Here is an 18,142-nt window from a genome sequence, read left to right as displayed (position 1 = left end):
CTCACAATAACAGTATTTATGGTATCGGAAATACACAATGATTGTTAGATCTATTTATAGGATAATTACCTTTTTAAAATTGAACTTCGCCACCGATTAAATAAAAGACATTTCGTTTCGTTTTTATATTTACACACATTTTGTATTAAATGTATTTTACTTCATTTCGTATTTAATAATAGCTCTATCTCCGATTCTCTCATATTAAATATGCGCTTTCTCCTATTTGTAGGTTTTGGATATACATATGTATAATTCTGGTAATTGTACTGTACTGCTTAAATATACAAAAACACATCGTACAATATCTTACCTAAGTGTAAAGTGTAGAGAGCCTATAAAAAATGTAATGCAACCCACACTAAATAATTAGTTACAACTCGTATTGTTCGATTCACAATACACGTGTACAAGTACAGCAATAAAACATCTATATAATACATATACATATACATATACATATAAACATATTGTATATAAGTATATATATATAAAACTGATGTTTTTGTTGGTTTTTGTGGGCTGGCTTAATAAAGTACATACATGTTTCGTGGAGACAACGCGAGTCGAGTCATCGTCATCGTCATCGTCGTTTGGTTCCTCTTTAATCTTTAATCTAACATAATATCGATTCTAACCTCAAAATTATTGTACCACATTTTGAATATCAATCGCTTAATAATCATAATAATTATATACGTATGTATATCGTATCAGTAAAAAGTATATCATTTATAAATATCAGCAATTATTCCAGTTTTCGAGTCTACAATAATACAATTAGTAACATATACAGGATAATCATCCGAATATGTGTCCTGGATATACAATTCCAAAAACTCAGTGGAGCAATTAAAGGGGAAATGGAGATTACAAAAGTGATAAGCTAATTGACGGATCTCTTTCATCAACTTTTCTCGATGCAGGTAATAAATAATTATTTTAATACATAAATCGTATCAACTAAAGATTTGTAGTTGTTGTTGTCATGTGCGAATCGTGTTGCTCTATATATAATATATATATATATATATGTATATATGCTGCATTCATTCATTCCTCGCCCTCGTATCCCAAGCACCACAACTGGGATAGGGGCACAGCTGCGGACTAGCTAGCTCCGCCAACGCCTCCAGCATCATCCTTGCGTGGTCGCAGTATAAAATTGAGATTGTAATTCGTGTTGACCGCATAGTAGACATTCGCCGTCTTCGGCATGACCAGCTCCTTGTCGGGCAGCACCTGGGCCAATGTATATCGATCGGGATCATCCTCCAGTCCCAGCTTCAGCATGGCATTCCTAATCACCTGCGGCGTCCGTTCGTTATTCCCCAGCATAATGCTCTTGTACAGCACAATCCCGTCCAGCTCAATATTATCCGTCTCATACGTCACACGTATGATATAAAAGTCTGGCGCCGATTGCGTCGTCACGCCAGCCGGCTGCACCAGCTGAGCATTGATGTGTGTATGCGGGGATCCTCCATTCGAGGTGCCATTGCTCAAGGCAGCATTCTTCAGTCCATTGCCCAGGGACTGCGAGTGCGTGAGCTTGCTGTGAGCCGACTGACGACCGCCGGAGTTACTCGAGTCCATGGACAGATTGGAGGTGCTGCTGGAGGCGGACATGAGCGAAGCGTGATGTGCATCGCGATCGAGCGAATTGTGCCTCGAGCTGTTGCTGCTGTTCAGCTCACAGTAGAACTGTGAGCCAGCTCCGCTGCTCGAATTGGAGTGTATGGAGTCAGTCTTGCGATGCCCATGTCCACCGGCGCTGCCCATGATGGAGGCTGTCGATGAGGCCGTCGTATTCGTCAACGATGTATTCGTGCTGGCCACCGATTTCCGAGGCGCCGGTGGCGGCGGCTCCAGCTGGCAACTGAGGGCAAATGCCTGACGCTCGTCGAGCAACGGCATCGAACCGAACCAATGATCGAAGAGCGCATCCTCGTGCAGATTGTACGTGTTGGCGGCGCCCTGGAGCAGCTTGATCTGTGCCAGCACCTCGAACTCCTTGCGCTTCTTGTCGAAATTGATGAGCTTATCCTCGGTGAGGTAATCCGGATTGGCGGTGTGTATCATGGTTAGATCGGTGAGAAATGTCCCCAGATAGGGAATGGTCCCATGCGATGTCTGTGTGCCCAGGTTCTGTATGAGCTTCTGCAGATGGCGATCGGTTTGATCGCCGGCTGGATCCGGATTCTTGGCAGTTCCCTCACGCTTCAGCACCTCACGCAGTGTCCACGCATTGTTGTCCTCGGAACAGATGCGCGCCAGCTCCGTAAAGATTTCCATCTGAAAGAGGTTTGGGAAAATTAGTAAGTATTTTTGAAAAGGATTAAAAATGATTAAATTGGATCTGATGAATCGAATATAATTCTAATCATCCCTTCAACTATCCAATAGATTTGATCTACGATCGTTTAATAATAATCATACTCTTTGTGTACATAAATTGTATATGGTGATATTATAATATGAAATAAAGGAATTTAAAATGTTACCTAATTTTTAATAGTCTTCTCGTACTCCCAGCTATTTTAATGCATTTAATGTTAAACATACTTTTAGACTTGCATTCCAAAATATTCTTTCACCTATTTAATGTTGCAAATTATGCTTCAACTTTGTCTGGCTAAAATTACATTTTTATAAAAAGCAAAACAGCATAATCAGATTATTAACTTCTTCTCGAGAGTTCAGCCAGAGACAAGAACAAGTTTAAAACGGAGATGTGCACATAATTTATAATATTAAATAGGAAAAAATGGAAATGCATGCTTTTATTTCTTCTAATATCAAACAAAACATCCTGAAGATCAAAAACTTTTATTTTAATCACTTCAAAATTTGATTATCCTAACAAATCCTTATCCAGTTATTTGATTTTAAAATCCTTAAACTTTACTTTATGAGAAACTAATAGACCCTTTTTCACTTTCAATTAAAAGGGTTTAAAAGGCATTTCCCTTAACAACTTACGCGCTCTTTGGGCAAAAACTCCCACACTTTGGACAGTCTGTAAATAGAGTTGGAGTTGAGTGCCGAGATGATGGCCTTGAGGGAACTGAAGTTCTTGAGCATACGCAGCTCCTGGGCAATATCAATCCAGCGAGATATGTTCAAGGCGCGATCCTGCAAATCAAACGAAGCATTAACTTTAGTTAAATAAAAGTATCTTTCTTAAACAACTTACCTGTGGCTTCAGTCGATCGATGAGTATGCTGGAGACCACGCGGAACAGCACAGCATTAAACTGATTAATTGTGGCCACCACAGTCTCGGAGCCACCGCTGTCCCTTCGCGCCCACGTGTGTCCCAGACACTGATGCGGTATCAGGCGCTTGAAGAGCTCCGTGTCCATGCGGGTCAGCTGCTCGGCAAAGTGTCGGACGGGGACGTGGGGAAAGCGAAAGGCCTGCATAAAGTGTGTGGGTCCCCGGTAGATGGGCGCCAGGTACATGCCGCTGAACTGTTCGCTAAGATCGTAGGTGGAACCACACGGCGTATGCATCATAAACTGTTGGCCAGCTTGCGCCGCCAGCCAGGGCAGCGGCGTGCTCTCCACATTATTTGTGGCGCCACCTCCTCCACCTCCCCCGCCATAGACCTGTTGGCGTAGCAAACGTTCCAGACGATTCAGCACCTTGATATGCAGATCGGAGCGTTTGAGCCGCTTGCCGGCGAATGCCAGAATCTGCTGCAGATTATCCTCATGCCAGTCCTCGGGAAAACCATCGAGCCACACATGCAGCGCCGAGACTAGAGTTTTCTTGTGCTGCTCGTGTATGGACGCAGGCGAGTCGTAGCTCTGATCCTCCGAGGTGCCATTCTGTTGGGCCAACTCCAGCTCCTCGGCGTGCTTCTCGTGCAGCGCATCGTAGCGTTGCGTCAGCAGACTAAGCACTTGCTTGGGCGTGGAGAAGGTGCGATATGTGGAGAGGAATACATTGATAAACGTGGACTCCAGCTCGCCATCGTCGGTGGCCAATGCCTCGACCAAGCGGGCCAAGGTGGCTGCCTTCACGAAGCGCACTCGCACCGTTTCCCATTCCAAGTGTGAAATTTCATCGTCCGAGTCCTGCTGCAAAATGTGAGAATGTGTGTGTGTGTGTTGAAAAATGTGGCAGGCAATTGCCAAGGCTATCGAGGTAAGTAATTGCTTTTGGGACTGCTCCAACGATGCAGCTGATAACTTACATTGCTCGCCGTGGGCGTGGGTCGATGGTAGCGCACCTTCTTCAGATAGACCGTGAAAATTGCATTCTTCTCGTGCTCCTCGCCCCAAAGGCGCCACGTGGGCTAAAAAGGAAAAGCAATCAAAATGTCAAATTAGCAAAAGTGCTGACTGCCTTCATTCAATAATTGAAATTATATTTATGTTCTATATACATCTCTCTCTTTCTATGAGTGTGTTTATGTGTTTGTATCGAAATTGATTCAATTCATTGCCACAATTAATCATTTGGCTAATTTTAGCAACAATTTCCGACTATTTTTAATTCATTATTTCTCTTAATACGAACACGCAAATTTTTAAATATTTCTCAATATAAACAATATGTCTTGAAGGCAACCAAAATGAATTCCCCGTTGTCCAAAAATTATTTTTGTAAGTATTTATTTTCGCCTTTTCGACTTTTTGTTGTGATGGAAACTGGCGGACATTTCCATATACCATTTTCCATTTTCATTTCCCGTCGAATTTGTTTTGCCAATATTTCGACTAAAACACATTTGTTCCCGTCCATTTCATGCAGTTGCTCTAGTTGGTATTTTAATTGCTTCATAAATATCTATCTAATTGGCCAATGCGACTAAGTTTCGCAAAGCCTACGACGAGCCATCAAAAGCATTAACATACTATACTATACTATGTTTATATTTTCAAGAATTCTTTCATTTTTTTCATCGGAATTCAATTAGGAAGAATTGATTACAAATTTTTGCCATTTTTTTTATAGATTTTTAAAGTGTTTACATGTTTTATAGAGCTTGTTTTGTGGTGATCTTAACTCTGCTAAGCTTTGCTCGCAATTTTACAAGTCTTTTTTCTCGAATATCTTAATTAATATGTAGAATTATATATTTACTTTATATTCTTGAAAAGAGGAATTAAGATAATGTTTATTTTTAATCTTTGGTGAATCACATTTGTATATCTGCTGCTGGGATTGCCTTTTCTTCAGAATTCCGGATATTTTCGGACAATCAAAGTTCAATTTATCGTCATAATTCTATGGAAAGAGTTGTCTCATTCGATTCCAAATTTAGTCTTTTTCGTAACTTAATCAATCCTTATTTTATATTTTATACAATCTTTATAAAGCTAAACAGGTTTTTTTTTAATTTAAACTTTTAGGAATTGATGACACTCATAGAATTATTCTCTTTTACGAAACAAATATTATTTTTTCAAATTTTAGAACATAAAGAAATAGATATCAAAAAGATATCCAACTTCTCTTCTTAATAAAATATTCTTCTATAAATTACTCAAGCTTTAAGAATAACGAACACGCTCATGTAAATAATTTAATTAATAAATGAAATAAGCATTGCTATATTAATGAGTGCCGAAGCGCTTCCTGTTTTAAAATTGCCGCTTTTGAATATTTCCGCAAAATCATACTGAGCGAGCATGAATTTAGCTTGAAGCATGATGAACGTATGAAAAATTGAGTTTGCAATGTCAGTTCGTCAATTACATGGCCAATAAATTGACATAAATATTTATGAGCTTTACTCAGCGCATCGCCCAGCCCAGAAATATGCGATGTTTTGTGTGTGTATGTGGATCAGAAATAGCTTAAATATTTGCGCTTAATCAACAAAAGCATAAAACGAATTCTAATTGTGAAAACATGCTTAACAAATGCCTTTGTTTATATGTAAAACTATGTAAATGAAGCACACGCATCGACACACACACACACATGTAAACAAATGTTTTGCCTTAAAAAAATTGAAACGAATAAAAGTAATGAATTTAGTGGAAGCGTGAATGAATAAGCTTGAAGAAAACTGGTGAATAAAATGAACAACAAAAGCAAAATCACGCAATCTACAACTGAGAGTGTAAGTGTGTGAGTATGTAAAGCCACAAACAAATTAAAGGCTGGCTGCGTCCCTCCCTCGATTTATAAATACGCATATAAAAAAGAGATTTGCCCAGTCAGCGATGACAACGCCACTTACTCGAGTTGACCCCAAGAGAAGACCCCAAATACGCAAAACATAAACATGGCAAGCTACTACATACATACATACATATATAGTAGCAACATATATACATATACATGTTTGTACATGCAGCAGATCTGGACATAATGCTAACAGAGATCGCGGGACTTACACGAAGTTCATGTTCGACCAATTAATTGCCCGCATGCGCTTTAATTACACGAACAAATGCGAAACAACAACTAGAAGACGGCGGAGGCACAACAAATGCTGTATTTAAATGTTTAGTTTACTTTTTGTGTGCCGGGTGCTGGGCGTCTGAGGTCTGGCCCCATTTCGTAAAGTTTCGTGGACTGTTTCTCGAGTATTTCGTAAAGAAGACAACAACGAAAACATTTGGGCGTTAAGTGGTCGGCGCAAATTGTTTTATGTTTCTTTCAATACCCTCACAAATCACAAACAAAAACGAAAGAAAAAGGGTCTAACAAATTCGCTCACGCAATCTCGATTCAAAACACATACTACATATACTATACGAGTATATTTATTCATAATCGGAGCGCTTTAATGTGATAAGAAATACACAAGAATCTGTTTAGTTACTAAGTGACTTTTAATTACAGGAAGTAAATGATTAACGGAAAAATTATGTGAGATAATTTCTTGATTATGTGCAGGGTATTAACACTACAGCAAAGCACACTCGTCTTTCTCTCGCTCCCTTTCTTTTATTTTCGGTGTGTAATTGTGCATAAATTTGATTGAGAGATAGTTGTAAACAGCTGAAAGTTTTTTCCTTTTTCTCGAAAATGGCCTTGCCAAGTTTTTTTGCCTCTTTCTTAAATTTTTGTAGCATCATGTTGAAATAGTACTTGAAACTAATATATTTGTAGGCACATTTGCAGTTACTTTCGTAAAGAAGCAAATCGCGCGAATTGCTGGAAATTAAATTAATACCTATATTAAGCGAAAATGTACAAGAAGAAAAATAACAACAGCTGCTTCCTGCAAAATACATAAAACAAAAAAAAAAAGTACATATATGTATACACGAAACAAAATAAAAGCAACGAAAACAAATGGCAATTGTTTTTATCTAATTGCTGCCGTACTTTTAGCCTCTAATTGTGCGCTGTTTTCTTCGGGTGGTTGATCTTCACATACACACACACACACACAGATCTACATCTGAATCTACTTCCCCAAATAAATAAATACATCGTCGTATGTATAGAGAGAATATGAAGGCAACTTTTAATCAATTCACGGCAAAAGATCAGCCAAGTCGCTTGACTTTTTATTTTCTCAGCGGCAGCCAAAAAAAAAAAAGAAATTTCGCTGCTTCTGGTGTTGATGTTGTGTATGTGTTGCGTGTGCATGTATTTATTTAATTTATTTGTTATTTATTTGGTATTTTGTAGTTGTTGTTGTTGCTACCGATGCTTAAATGCTGCTGCCGGCTGTTAGCTACATTTGTTTTGTTGTTTAATTAATGACGCACTCTGGCAGCTCAGTTCGGTTTCATTTGCGTCAAAAATGCGCAATTTTTATTTAAAAAAAAGTGCAAAACTAACGCCACAACTAATTGGCACTATTTATGAAATCAAATAGGCGTTAATTAGGCAAATAACAACCGACGTTTTACAACACTGAATAAGGGCACAACAACGATAAGCTTGCGCTCTATCGATAAGCATGTGTTATCGATTGACTTTGAGCTGCAAATAAAATAAACAAAGATGGCGACGTCACCGCCGTCAAAAACGACGTCGACGGCTGACACAGCTGCGCCCAAAAGGTAAAAGGTAAACAGAACAAAACACAAATCACCAAATAACAAATATATATGTATGTATATGTTTGCATATTAATGGCCGGGTACAAACAAACAAATTGAATATAATTTGCATGCATTCTAATTTGCCATTTGGCAATTTACCTTGGTGTACGTATAGTTCTTGGCATGCAAATCTTTCGTCTTTTTCGATAAATTGCGCAGCGTGGCGCCCGTGCAAGCGCACAGATACTTGAGGCTGGCAACAACTTTGCGCTCGGCATTGATCACCGCCGACGTTGCATCCAAGTCATCATAGGAATGATATGAGCTATTGCGACGCTGCTTATTGCCTGCCGTCGCCGTCGCTGATGTGGAACGTGAGCGTCGCTGCTGCTGCCGGCCCAATGTCGAGGTGGGCGTTGAGCATGGCGTCGTTGTGGGCGTGACTATGGACGATTTCTTTTGTCGCGGACACGTGTGATGATGATATTGCAGCTTTGGCTTTGCCTTTGCCCAATGTGGCGACTGCTGCAGCTGCTGCTGCTGTTGTTGTTGTTGATGGTAGGCGCAGGGCGTGGTTGTTTTGTTGTTGTTGACATGTCGCCACGTGCTGCTAAAGTCTGTGTTGTCCAGCGGTGGCATCAGCGCACGATTGTAGCCAGCCAAATCCTGCAACTGATAGGCACAAGTGTGACTCTTGATCAACGTCGGATGCTGCTTCTGCTGTTGATGTTGATGCTGCTGCTGCTGCTGATGCTGCTGGTGGTGGTGATGATGGCTGTGTTGGCAATTACAGTTCGCTTGGCTTGTGAAATTCTGTAAATGTTATTCGCTGAGTCAATGTTTGTCACGAGAGCGAGTGACGACTGCGTTTTGTACTTGATCTTGCTACATTGATTGGCATTGGATGGCATTCAACTAGCCGTGAAACGAGTTCATTCACATTCAATTCATTTCATTCATTGAGCACACAGACAGAGACGCACTTGAGTGCCGAAAAATCAACGAGTTCGAGAGTCTGCAACAATGCCTAGGGCTTGTGTGCTGTAGCCCGTGTTGCTGCTCGCCCCTGACCTTGGCTACAATTTAGCTTAGACATCGTCACACACACACACACACTTACGCACAGCTGCGTCAACGATGACAACGTCTCCGGCTTCTGGTCGATTCATGTGTGTCGACAAAACAATCGACGTTTTTTTGACAACTCAAGTGGCGTCTCAAGCGACTCACTCGCCACCTTCTCCATATTTGGTTAAATGCTTTCGCTTCCCCAAACTGCAATTATAGTCAAGCAACAATTTTATGCTTCGCCTTTGTTTAACGAAATTTTCATTGCCCCTGTTGTTGCCATTCATAAACAACAACACAAGGTTTTCGCCCCAAAACGTGCAACGCAACTTTTCCAGGAAGTTGTTTCGCTATTTTTTTTCACGCCCATTCAGCGAAAGGAGAAAGTTGTTTGCTTTTTGAAATTGTCGTTGCAAAAGTTTATTAGTTTAGCATAAAACCACAAACTAATTTCAGGGAAAAGTGCATTTGCAATTCGGTTTGTATTATTTGCTACTTTATTTGTGGCATTCATGCCGGAAAATGTGATGCGCTTATGGCATGGTGACAGCCCATTTCATGTCGCATTTGGCCATAAATTTAGGCCAACAATTTCCAGAGAGATACAAATTATACACACTATAACTTGTTTCTCTTAATAGCCACACTTTCAGCAGAAAATGTCACATGCGCTGACCAGTTATCTGCGTAAACAGATCAGCAGGTCAAAACCCAAGTCGTGCGTGCTATGTTTTTGGGGTTGCTCTTCAAACAAGAGAAAGGAAGCGAGACGGGGAGCTTTAATATGAAACGTGCCCCATTTGGCGGCAAGAAACAAACGCTGAAATCACTCCGACTTCCTCACAGCATCCCAAAATAAACGCATTAAGCGTAACCACACACACACACACTCACTCAGTCATAATAAAATTAAATCGCGCACAATAAAATATATAAAAATTGCCAGTTAATCAGACACGTTCCGGCATGCGCTGAGAGGCATGACAAAAAGGCGACCCCAAAAACTCAGCTGCTGAATTGGAGCAAACGAAAAACGAGTCGCAACCCCATCGATAGGGTTGTAACGAAAGACCTCATAATATTTCACATATATTAATCATGGAAATTTACTTTGAACAAATACAATTGAATTGATAGAAGCAAGTGCACTAAAGGTACTAATGGACATGTTCTAAAAATAGCTAAATGGGCAGAACAACGCAGTAAAATGTCAGGAAAGTTACACGACTTGAAGATATCCTGCATTAAGTATAGAAAGTATGGCATGATTGCGCATGACGAATTATGAATTATGAATTAATTCTTTTACCTCTTGTGGTTATAATGCGATTAAAATTATATATTTAAAGCCACAATCTTATTGAAGTCTTTACTATTTTTAAAACTTCACTATATTTAAAAGATTTCTTTTGTGTTTATACCCAGTATAAATATGCTAGAAATAAATGTATGTAAGGAGTCATCTCCGACCAAATAAAGTATATATTCTTGATCAGCCGAGTCGATCGATTTATGTCCGTCTGTCTGTACGTATGAACACCCACAAATATCTCAGAGAATATAAGATATAGATATATACATATATTACTTTTGTTTCGACAGCACTTGTTATTTTTGCATATGGATCAAGTTTTAGGCGCCATTTGCAATAGGGTCCTATCTGCTTTGGCTGGCAATTTGGTATATTATTAAATATGTGGTATATTTTGAATGTTGTACTATATCAATATACCAAACATAGTCTTTGATATATGTATTTTCATATTTTTGTATTATATTATTTGGTATATTTTAAAAATAATACGGCATTGTTTTTGTATGATCTCTGAAATACTCAAGTTGCTATTAAAATAACTTTTCAGGTTATTATAAGTTAAGAAATTTATAGTTAGAGTTTTATATAAAACTTTCTTGTTAAGAATTCTATTAAAATAGTTTTTAAATGCGTTACATTTATTTCTATTTTATAGAGTGGCATAAATTTGTCATTACAAATGTTTCATCCACAGCATCTACAATCAAATAGTTCATAACCCGGAAGTTAGCCTAAATAACTAGACTAAGCACATGTTCTTCATGCCTGTCACATAACTCGGCGCCCATTATAGTCATTGTTAATGGTCACAGGGTATAACTAGGCTAGGAAGTCAGCACTGATAAGCAGACTGAACTGAAACAGAGCAGACCGCAAACAGAAGCTGACAAGCTGCAGTGACATGGCAAGTTGTTGTTCCCATTATGACAGGACAGCATAAAACAGAACAACACACACACACACACACACAGACTGAATGACTCTCCCTTCAGCTGACACATTGAGAACTTATCAACCTGCATTGAGGTCAACTGTATACAACAACAAGTCACCTGTCGTTGGTATTTCTAATTAACTATTCAGTCGATTTCTGTGTACCATTTGGTGCCTGCACCTGAATTATGCCTTTGATTATGCTGATGTGTAACAATGTCTGATTGACACTATCAAGCTGAATATATATACTACATATATATGCGTAATTATAGCCCAGACCTAGATCCAGTTCCATAGGAATAACACATGAGTTGCCCCCCTCCTATCAATATGCACATACATTGCACTCACTCATTCGAGTTTATTATTACTCGGTAATAATGCAAATCGAGTGCGAGTCGAGCCCCGTTGGAACACTTCTCGATTCAGCTGACCGAGACTTGAATCAACTCAACTCGTTTAGCATACAGAACAAAAACAAAATTGTGAATCAAATGGCGGAAAAAACGCAAAGTTTCAGTTTACGAGAAATGATTCATCCGAACAGAAAATAAATACGAAATTGTCCAAATAATAACACACACAAAAAAAAAAGGTGTGCGGGTGCCAATTATAAATTTATACAAAATGAATACTACTCGAATTATATAATTTTCTATGCGAATTGTCAAATATTCTTAAAGTAACTTTGTGTGTGTTATTTTTTGCGACAATTATAATGAAATAAAGTCGAATTGTGTCAAATGATGATGATGGGGGAATGAGGATGCTGATGACGAGGCACTTTGCATGAGTTTTATGTCTATATATAGATCTGTGGGATTTGACCTTTGCGCGGTTTTATGGCTAATGGCCTGCTGTGTGTGTGTGCTGTTGTTGTTGGCGGTGTGTGTGGGCAGCTGATGTGGCTTAATTGACATGGCTGCGACGCAAATGCAAAAGATGTTGCAAAAAATAGCACGACAGCAGAAAAAAACACCTACAACATGAGCCACCCCCTCGGTCTAACTAACTAACGAACATCAAAGCGAACAATCGATGTCGATGTCGATGAGGGGAGATTCTCGCTCTCTCTCTCTCTCTCCGCTCTATTTATAACGATACGACCCGCAGTGCCCTGTGACGAGCTCTTGGCTCTTGGCTCTTGTCTCTTGCATTGATAAACAGCACAAAACAATGCAAAAGCACAAAACAAAATTGAAAATTGAAATTGAAAACTATAGGAAGCAAAGCAAAGAAAAATCTAGCTGCGACACGCTGCAAATTAAATACGCTTTCAGAAGTGCACTCGAAATATATCTCAAGCAATAATATAACAAGAAAACTACAGTCGAGTGATCTCGACTTTGAGATACCCGGTACCCATTTTGTATAAAAGCAAAATATTGCGGTATTATTGTTAAAATATAGATAAATAATACCACAAGAATACTTAAAAATATGCCAAACGGTATATTGATGTGGTACTACATTCAAGATATACTATAAAGTGTAAAATATACCAGCATGTCAGCCAAAGCAACTAAAAGGAAAGCGTTTTTGGTTATACAAAAGTATTTCTTTAATAACTTAGACAATTTGTATCGGATCGCAACCAAATTTTCAGGAATTACAAAGACTATAGTTATTATTGTTTATGCGGAAGTGGGCGTGCAAAAATTTAAAACAAACTTGATCTGTGCAAACATAACAAATGATGTCGAAAAATTATATCTCCTTAACTTCTAGGTGGTCATAGGAATAGACGGACAGACAGACAGAATATATACTATATACTTTATACGATCGGAGATACCTCTTACTCTTACTTAGAATACCCTTCTACTCTATGGGTAGCGGGTATAATAATTAATGAGTATTTCAAACAGTCGTGAGCTGGCATAAGTTTCATGACAATAACTTCAAAGCAGAGTGTGTGATTTACATACAACGAATATTGACTCAGAATGTTGTGTTGATTAAGTATATAATTGCCTTATCGCTTCTTGGTTGGCAAAACATATTAATAAAAGCATTAATCCCAATGCTCAGTTAGAGTATGTGAATACAACTAAAACGTTGCACATGTCTCATGTTTGACTGACTGACTAAATGAGTGAACAACAACAACAACGAACGAAAGTGTCCCGTGTCCATTCGTTTCGTCAGTTACAACTGACTGCACTCGCCCCCTCTCTGTCTTTGACGGTAGGTAGTGCCATCTCTCTCTCTCTGGCAGAGGCTATTATCAAACCACATCCGCTGTGCAGCAGAGAAATGATATATACTCAGATACTCAGATGCTCGCAGTGGCATAACAAACAGCGGATATAAAAATATCAACTTGAATTAGAGCTTCAGGCAATAAGCATAACAAGAAATGAAAGCAGCAGCAAAACTTTTGTTGTAAATTACATACAAACATAAATAAACATATAGTACACATATAGTATATACAAACTAGAGGTGTGTTCAGAGTCGTAAATTATATTTATGCATTCTTTGTTTGGCTCACAGCTCAATGAATGGGCTTGAGAAACCTATTATCATTCACACACAAATGTAACTCGCTTAGATTTTGCTGATAAATGCTCTGGGAATCTTGTGAATGATGAATGAAAATGATGCAATATAAATATACAATTGAGTGTAACATTTTTCTGCCAGCTACGCCAAATGAATGTCAAATCAGACAAGAAAAGTGTTAAAGATCAACCACGATTCTACACATAAGATTAAATATTCTGGGTGAGCATAACATTATACAGATATTTTTGCGTACACTGAAAAAAAAAAAACCTAATTTCCATAATCAAGAATATTCGTCTTAAAAATTGTGTTCTTAAAATAAGACCAATCTAAGTACAACCTCATAAAACTATGAACTTTAGACTGAAAAATTGTCAAATTCTCAAAATAACACCAAAAATATTAGACTTATAGTAAATAAAAAAAAAATTAAAAAATTTTGTTATCCATCGAAATTCCTATAAAGTTTTTATATAGGTTTGAGTGTTTTCGTTCATGGATCAAATGTTCTTTACATCAAGATGTGTTTTCTAACATTAAGATTTACATGTTCTTGGAGACCAAAATTCTTAGTACTAAACCATAATCTTGATTTTAGGAGTCTTTTTTTTTGCAGTGTAAAGTTTCCTCCCACGTGCAACTCTCAATGATTTATTTTTATGCCTCACAAAGACCTTGGGAATCTTATTGGGCCCACTCGAAAGTCCTCTCAAGTGTAAATACTTAACATTGATTACCACTGAATGGGGAGGGAGCTTAATTTTCCATGCCACTGGCTATGTCTATAGTTTCATGTGTTTACACATAATTGTTGTTGACATTTTCTGTGAGACACGCAGCAAACAACAACTCAAAGAAAGAAAATCGTAGTAATGTGTCTAGTAATCGTATGTATGGGCCATAAATAGTCTGTCCGAAATGCCATCAAAATCAAGTACAAAACACACGCCGATCCAAGTTGGGATGGGTTTAGGTTAATGGGGTTTCAGGGGTCTGGAGCTTGGAAAAACATCACACAAAAAAAGTGCGCATAATATTGGCGTAGGTTCCAAATGAGTGTAGTGAGTAGTTGTTGCTGGCATTTTTGTGGTGGGTTGGGTTTCCCAACAACAACTCCGATAACCACAACAAACAGAACGCCAGCTACAAAACGTAGTATATTAGGAATAATGATATACTAGCTTGTGGCCTGTTGTTGGAATTTGATTTACAGTATTTACTATACTTATTATTTGAAATATATCAAAATTTTTTAATATTTCCAGTGCTGAGCTTTTACAATTAAATATTTACTACACAATCTTTAAATGTATCTTAAAAATTTTTTAATATTTATGTTTTCTGAACTTTTAAATTGCAGTAAGTATTTAACACACTCCTTGTTTTCATCGAGAATATATCTTAAGAATATTTTTAATATTCTTAAATTTTGAATTTAAGCAAATATATAAATCAAATTCCAGCAAGTGTATCCACACTTCGACTTTGCCAATCTTAAGCATTTATTGCCTTTCGCACACACTTTTTATGCGCGCGCCTTTTGTGTTCATATCTCCGTAGACAAGTTGGGTTTTTATTTGCCGCTTTACCATTTGAGATTGACTTTTTTCCTTGGGAAAATGCCGTAGAGATGTTTTTTTTTTGTTTTTCTGTAATTTATACACGCTGTCCAATTGTTTTTGCTATGCTGTTGATGTTGTGATGTTTACTTTACAGATGCAGTTCAATGGAGTCGATAGATAGAATGAGAAGTGTGTGTAACAGCAAAATCAATAAAATTTACAGCTCCTTTACTTCTTTTTCTTCTCTTTTTTGGTTATTTTTTGTTGTTTTCTTTGGTCGTAAGCTGAAGCGAAATTGATGTAACGTTGCGATAAGAGAAGCTTTGGCTTTGGTTTTGAAGCTTTGATTTGAGTTTTCGTTACGTTTTGGTCTCTTAGAAACGCCAGCTTCTTCACCGCTCTGATGATGGATGAGTCAGAGGCAGTCGATGCGACAGTCAGCTGTGCCCGGGGGGTGGCTGGGCGGCAAAACAGTCAGACGTGCAACCCTTGTTTAACGAAGGATTGGTCTTCGTTACGGGTTCGTTGCACTACGTTCAATTGGCAAGCAAGTACACTCCTCTTGCGTCTCCTCCTCCGCTTCTTCGTGCTTTTCCTGCTGCTTGTCTGCGAGTCTTCTGCCTTTCTTCGACTTCAACTTTTATTCCTTTGCTTATTTTCGTACTTAGTTTACACTGCACTTTATCACACGTTGTACGCCTTCTTCGCTAACTGCGTGAAGTCTGCTCGATTCACGTTTTTATTTATTTATTTTCACGTTCTTTTTACATACACAAAAAACACAAGCAAATTGCTACAGATTTTATATGCATTTTACGCGATATTTCTCTCTCGCTTTTACTCTTTCTCTCTCCTTCTCTCCTTTAGATTAATTATGAAAACATTGTACAACAAAATTTCACATTTCGATTGGGGTATTTTCTAAGATTTTCGTATCACACACACCGTACATTTACACTGGGAAAAAACGTTGTGTAGCGAAACCGAGAACGGTTGACGGGACAACCTCCGCCAACAACTGTCGAAAACGCACTCATCGGCCAGGTCGAACACGAGATCCGTGACAGCCCCAACATTGCCGTTTGCCCGTAAAGCAGCACTCGGCTTTTGTTCTCGTTCTCGTGTTCTCGAACACTCGTCTCTCTCACTCTCTTAGAACATCACGAACGAGGGTTGTTCGAGCGACCTCTGCCTACGCGTCGGCGTCAGCGTCGCTGATTGTGCATCGTAGTACGTTGGCTAGAGTACAACAACATCTGCCTCCACTCTTTGCTCTCAGGTAATTTTTGTTTGCTGAGGTCGTGGGAATTTCGCACCCACTCGCTCTGTTTATGTTTTTGACGGACGTCTCTCAATCATTGCTACGTTCTTTGCTGTCCCACTCTCACCCGCTTATTTATATACTTACTTGAACGTGAGCACGCTCTCGCACACAGTCGCAAAATGAAAAGGGAAATTTGAATATTGTGGACATTGTGCTCTTAAATTATTTCACAAAAAGAGATGCCTCAGTGAAATTTCAAATTGATATTTTAAATGTGCAATATCAATGATTGTTTGATTATGAAACAATTAATAAATGATATGCCATTTAATTAGCATAATAATTTATTTGCTAATTAGACTTTTCCATTCACAACGCTGCCCATTCCCCCCAAAAACGAAACTTGACATTGGTTTTGTTTACGATTATTTATGGGTCTCTTAAAACGTCTAGACAGTCGCAGCATTATTTATCTAGTTTGATTTATGTGATGAAGGAAATTCAACATTTTTCCACATTCCGCCTCGAGTGTGTGCCAAATAACCACACTACTTTAGCGTAGTATGCGATACTCTATGATATAATTATGTAAATACGCATGGCTAAAAACATTGGACTCTTTGGCCAAGTTTGTTTTTGTGCCCAAAACCTGGTCGCGTCTTTTGAGCCGACAATAAAAGAGAGAGCCAGTCGAATGGTCGAATAGCAATGCAATAAAAGAAAACACAAATATTAATAAATTTTAATTTACGTAACCGCCAATCAAACGTTTTGTTTTCTTTAGTTTTTTTCGTATTTGTGTGAGGTAAAAACAAAATTGGAACACAACTCAAGTCAATTGATCAATTAAAGATGCAATGAGAAAAATCGACATGCAATCAAGTGTGGCATGCAACAAACTAAGGTTTTTACAAGTGGCAAAAAAAAAACAATACTTCAAGAAGCGAAACGGAATCGTGTTAACCACATTTCTTCATGAATTTCATCGTGTGAACCTCGATAAAAAGAAACGAACAAAGCTTATAGTAGAAATCGATAACAATGCTATAAAAACATGGCTTTATTATAATGCAAATTTTTGTAGGTATTTGCTGAACCGTTTAAAGAAATTGATTTAAATGTGAATAACATACAAAAAATTAATGAATTGTACGTTTTTATTGTGCATTTTATTTGTAAACATTTGGCAAAAGAGTTTGCGTGAAAAAAAAACAACAAAATAATTGGAATTTTTCATTTGTTAATATTTGGCAAAAGTGATATCATGAATGCATTAAAACAAATCAGTTTATAAATTGAATAAAAAAGTGAATTGAATAATAATTTTAAACTTTTGTAGTGTACTATTCAGTTAGCGTGTATAATAAAAAAATGTGAATTTTAACTGAAGCTTTTTTGTGTAAATATTTAACAATAGAGTTAGCGCCAAAAAGGTTTTTTATAGACCAAGCAAAAGTTTATTTATGCCCCAAAGGCGTCAATTAGTTGTATTAGCCAGAGTAATTATCGGCTCGAATGGGACGCAC

The 18,142-nt window shown here is 38.0% G+C and overlaps 1 protein-coding gene across 2 annotated transcripts; it reads right to left on the bottom strand.

The window, feature by feature from the left end:
* Window positions 1-125: 125 nt before the first annotated feature.
* Window positions 126-16,394, bottom strand: LOC132791790 (ral guanine nucleotide dissociation stimulator-like 1). 2 transcript variants are annotated; one of them, XM_060800867.1, is made up of 6 exons: window positions 15,380-16,394; window positions 8,123-8,776; window positions 4,201-4,302; window positions 3,197-4,084; window positions 2,983-3,135; window positions 126-2,295 (listed from the first exon to the last, which is right to left on the bottom strand). In XM_060800867.1, exons 1-6 carry the CDS (start codon window positions 15,380-15,382, stop codon window positions 1,111-1,113), a joined length of 2,985 nt encoding a protein of 994 aa, XP_060656850.1. In that variant the 5' UTR covers window positions 15,383-16,394; the 3' UTR covers window positions 126-1,110. The 2 variants fall into 2 exon arrangements, with proteins under 2 accessions (XP_060656850.1, XP_060656851.1); XM_060800868.1 differs by lacking the exon at window positions 8,123-8,776 and having other exon boundaries at window positions 127-2,295; window positions 15,380-16,393.
* Window positions 16,395-18,142: the final 1,748 nt, after the last annotated feature.

The sequence above is a fragment of the Drosophila nasuta genome, chromosome 3 (genome assembly GCF_023558535.2).
Source record: "Drosophila nasuta strain 15112-1781.00 chromosome 3, ASM2355853v1, whole genome shotgun sequence".
Lineage (NCBI taxonomy): Eukaryota > Metazoa > Arthropoda > Insecta > Diptera > Drosophilidae > Drosophila > Drosophila nasuta.
The sequence above is the reverse complement of the archived record's forward strand: the minus strand, read 5'-3'. Positions and strand labels throughout refer to the sequence as shown.

Coding starts and splice junctions, on each gene's coding strand:
- LOC132791790 (XM_060800867.1), bottom strand. Junction 4,085..4,200: donor CCACGCCCACGGCGAGCAAT/GTAAGTTATCAG, acceptor CACATTTTGCAG/CAGGACTCGGACGATGAAAT. Junction 3,136..3,196: donor TCGATCGACTGAAGCCACAG/GTAAGTTGTTTA, acceptor TTTGATTTGCAG/GATCGCGCCTTGAACATATC.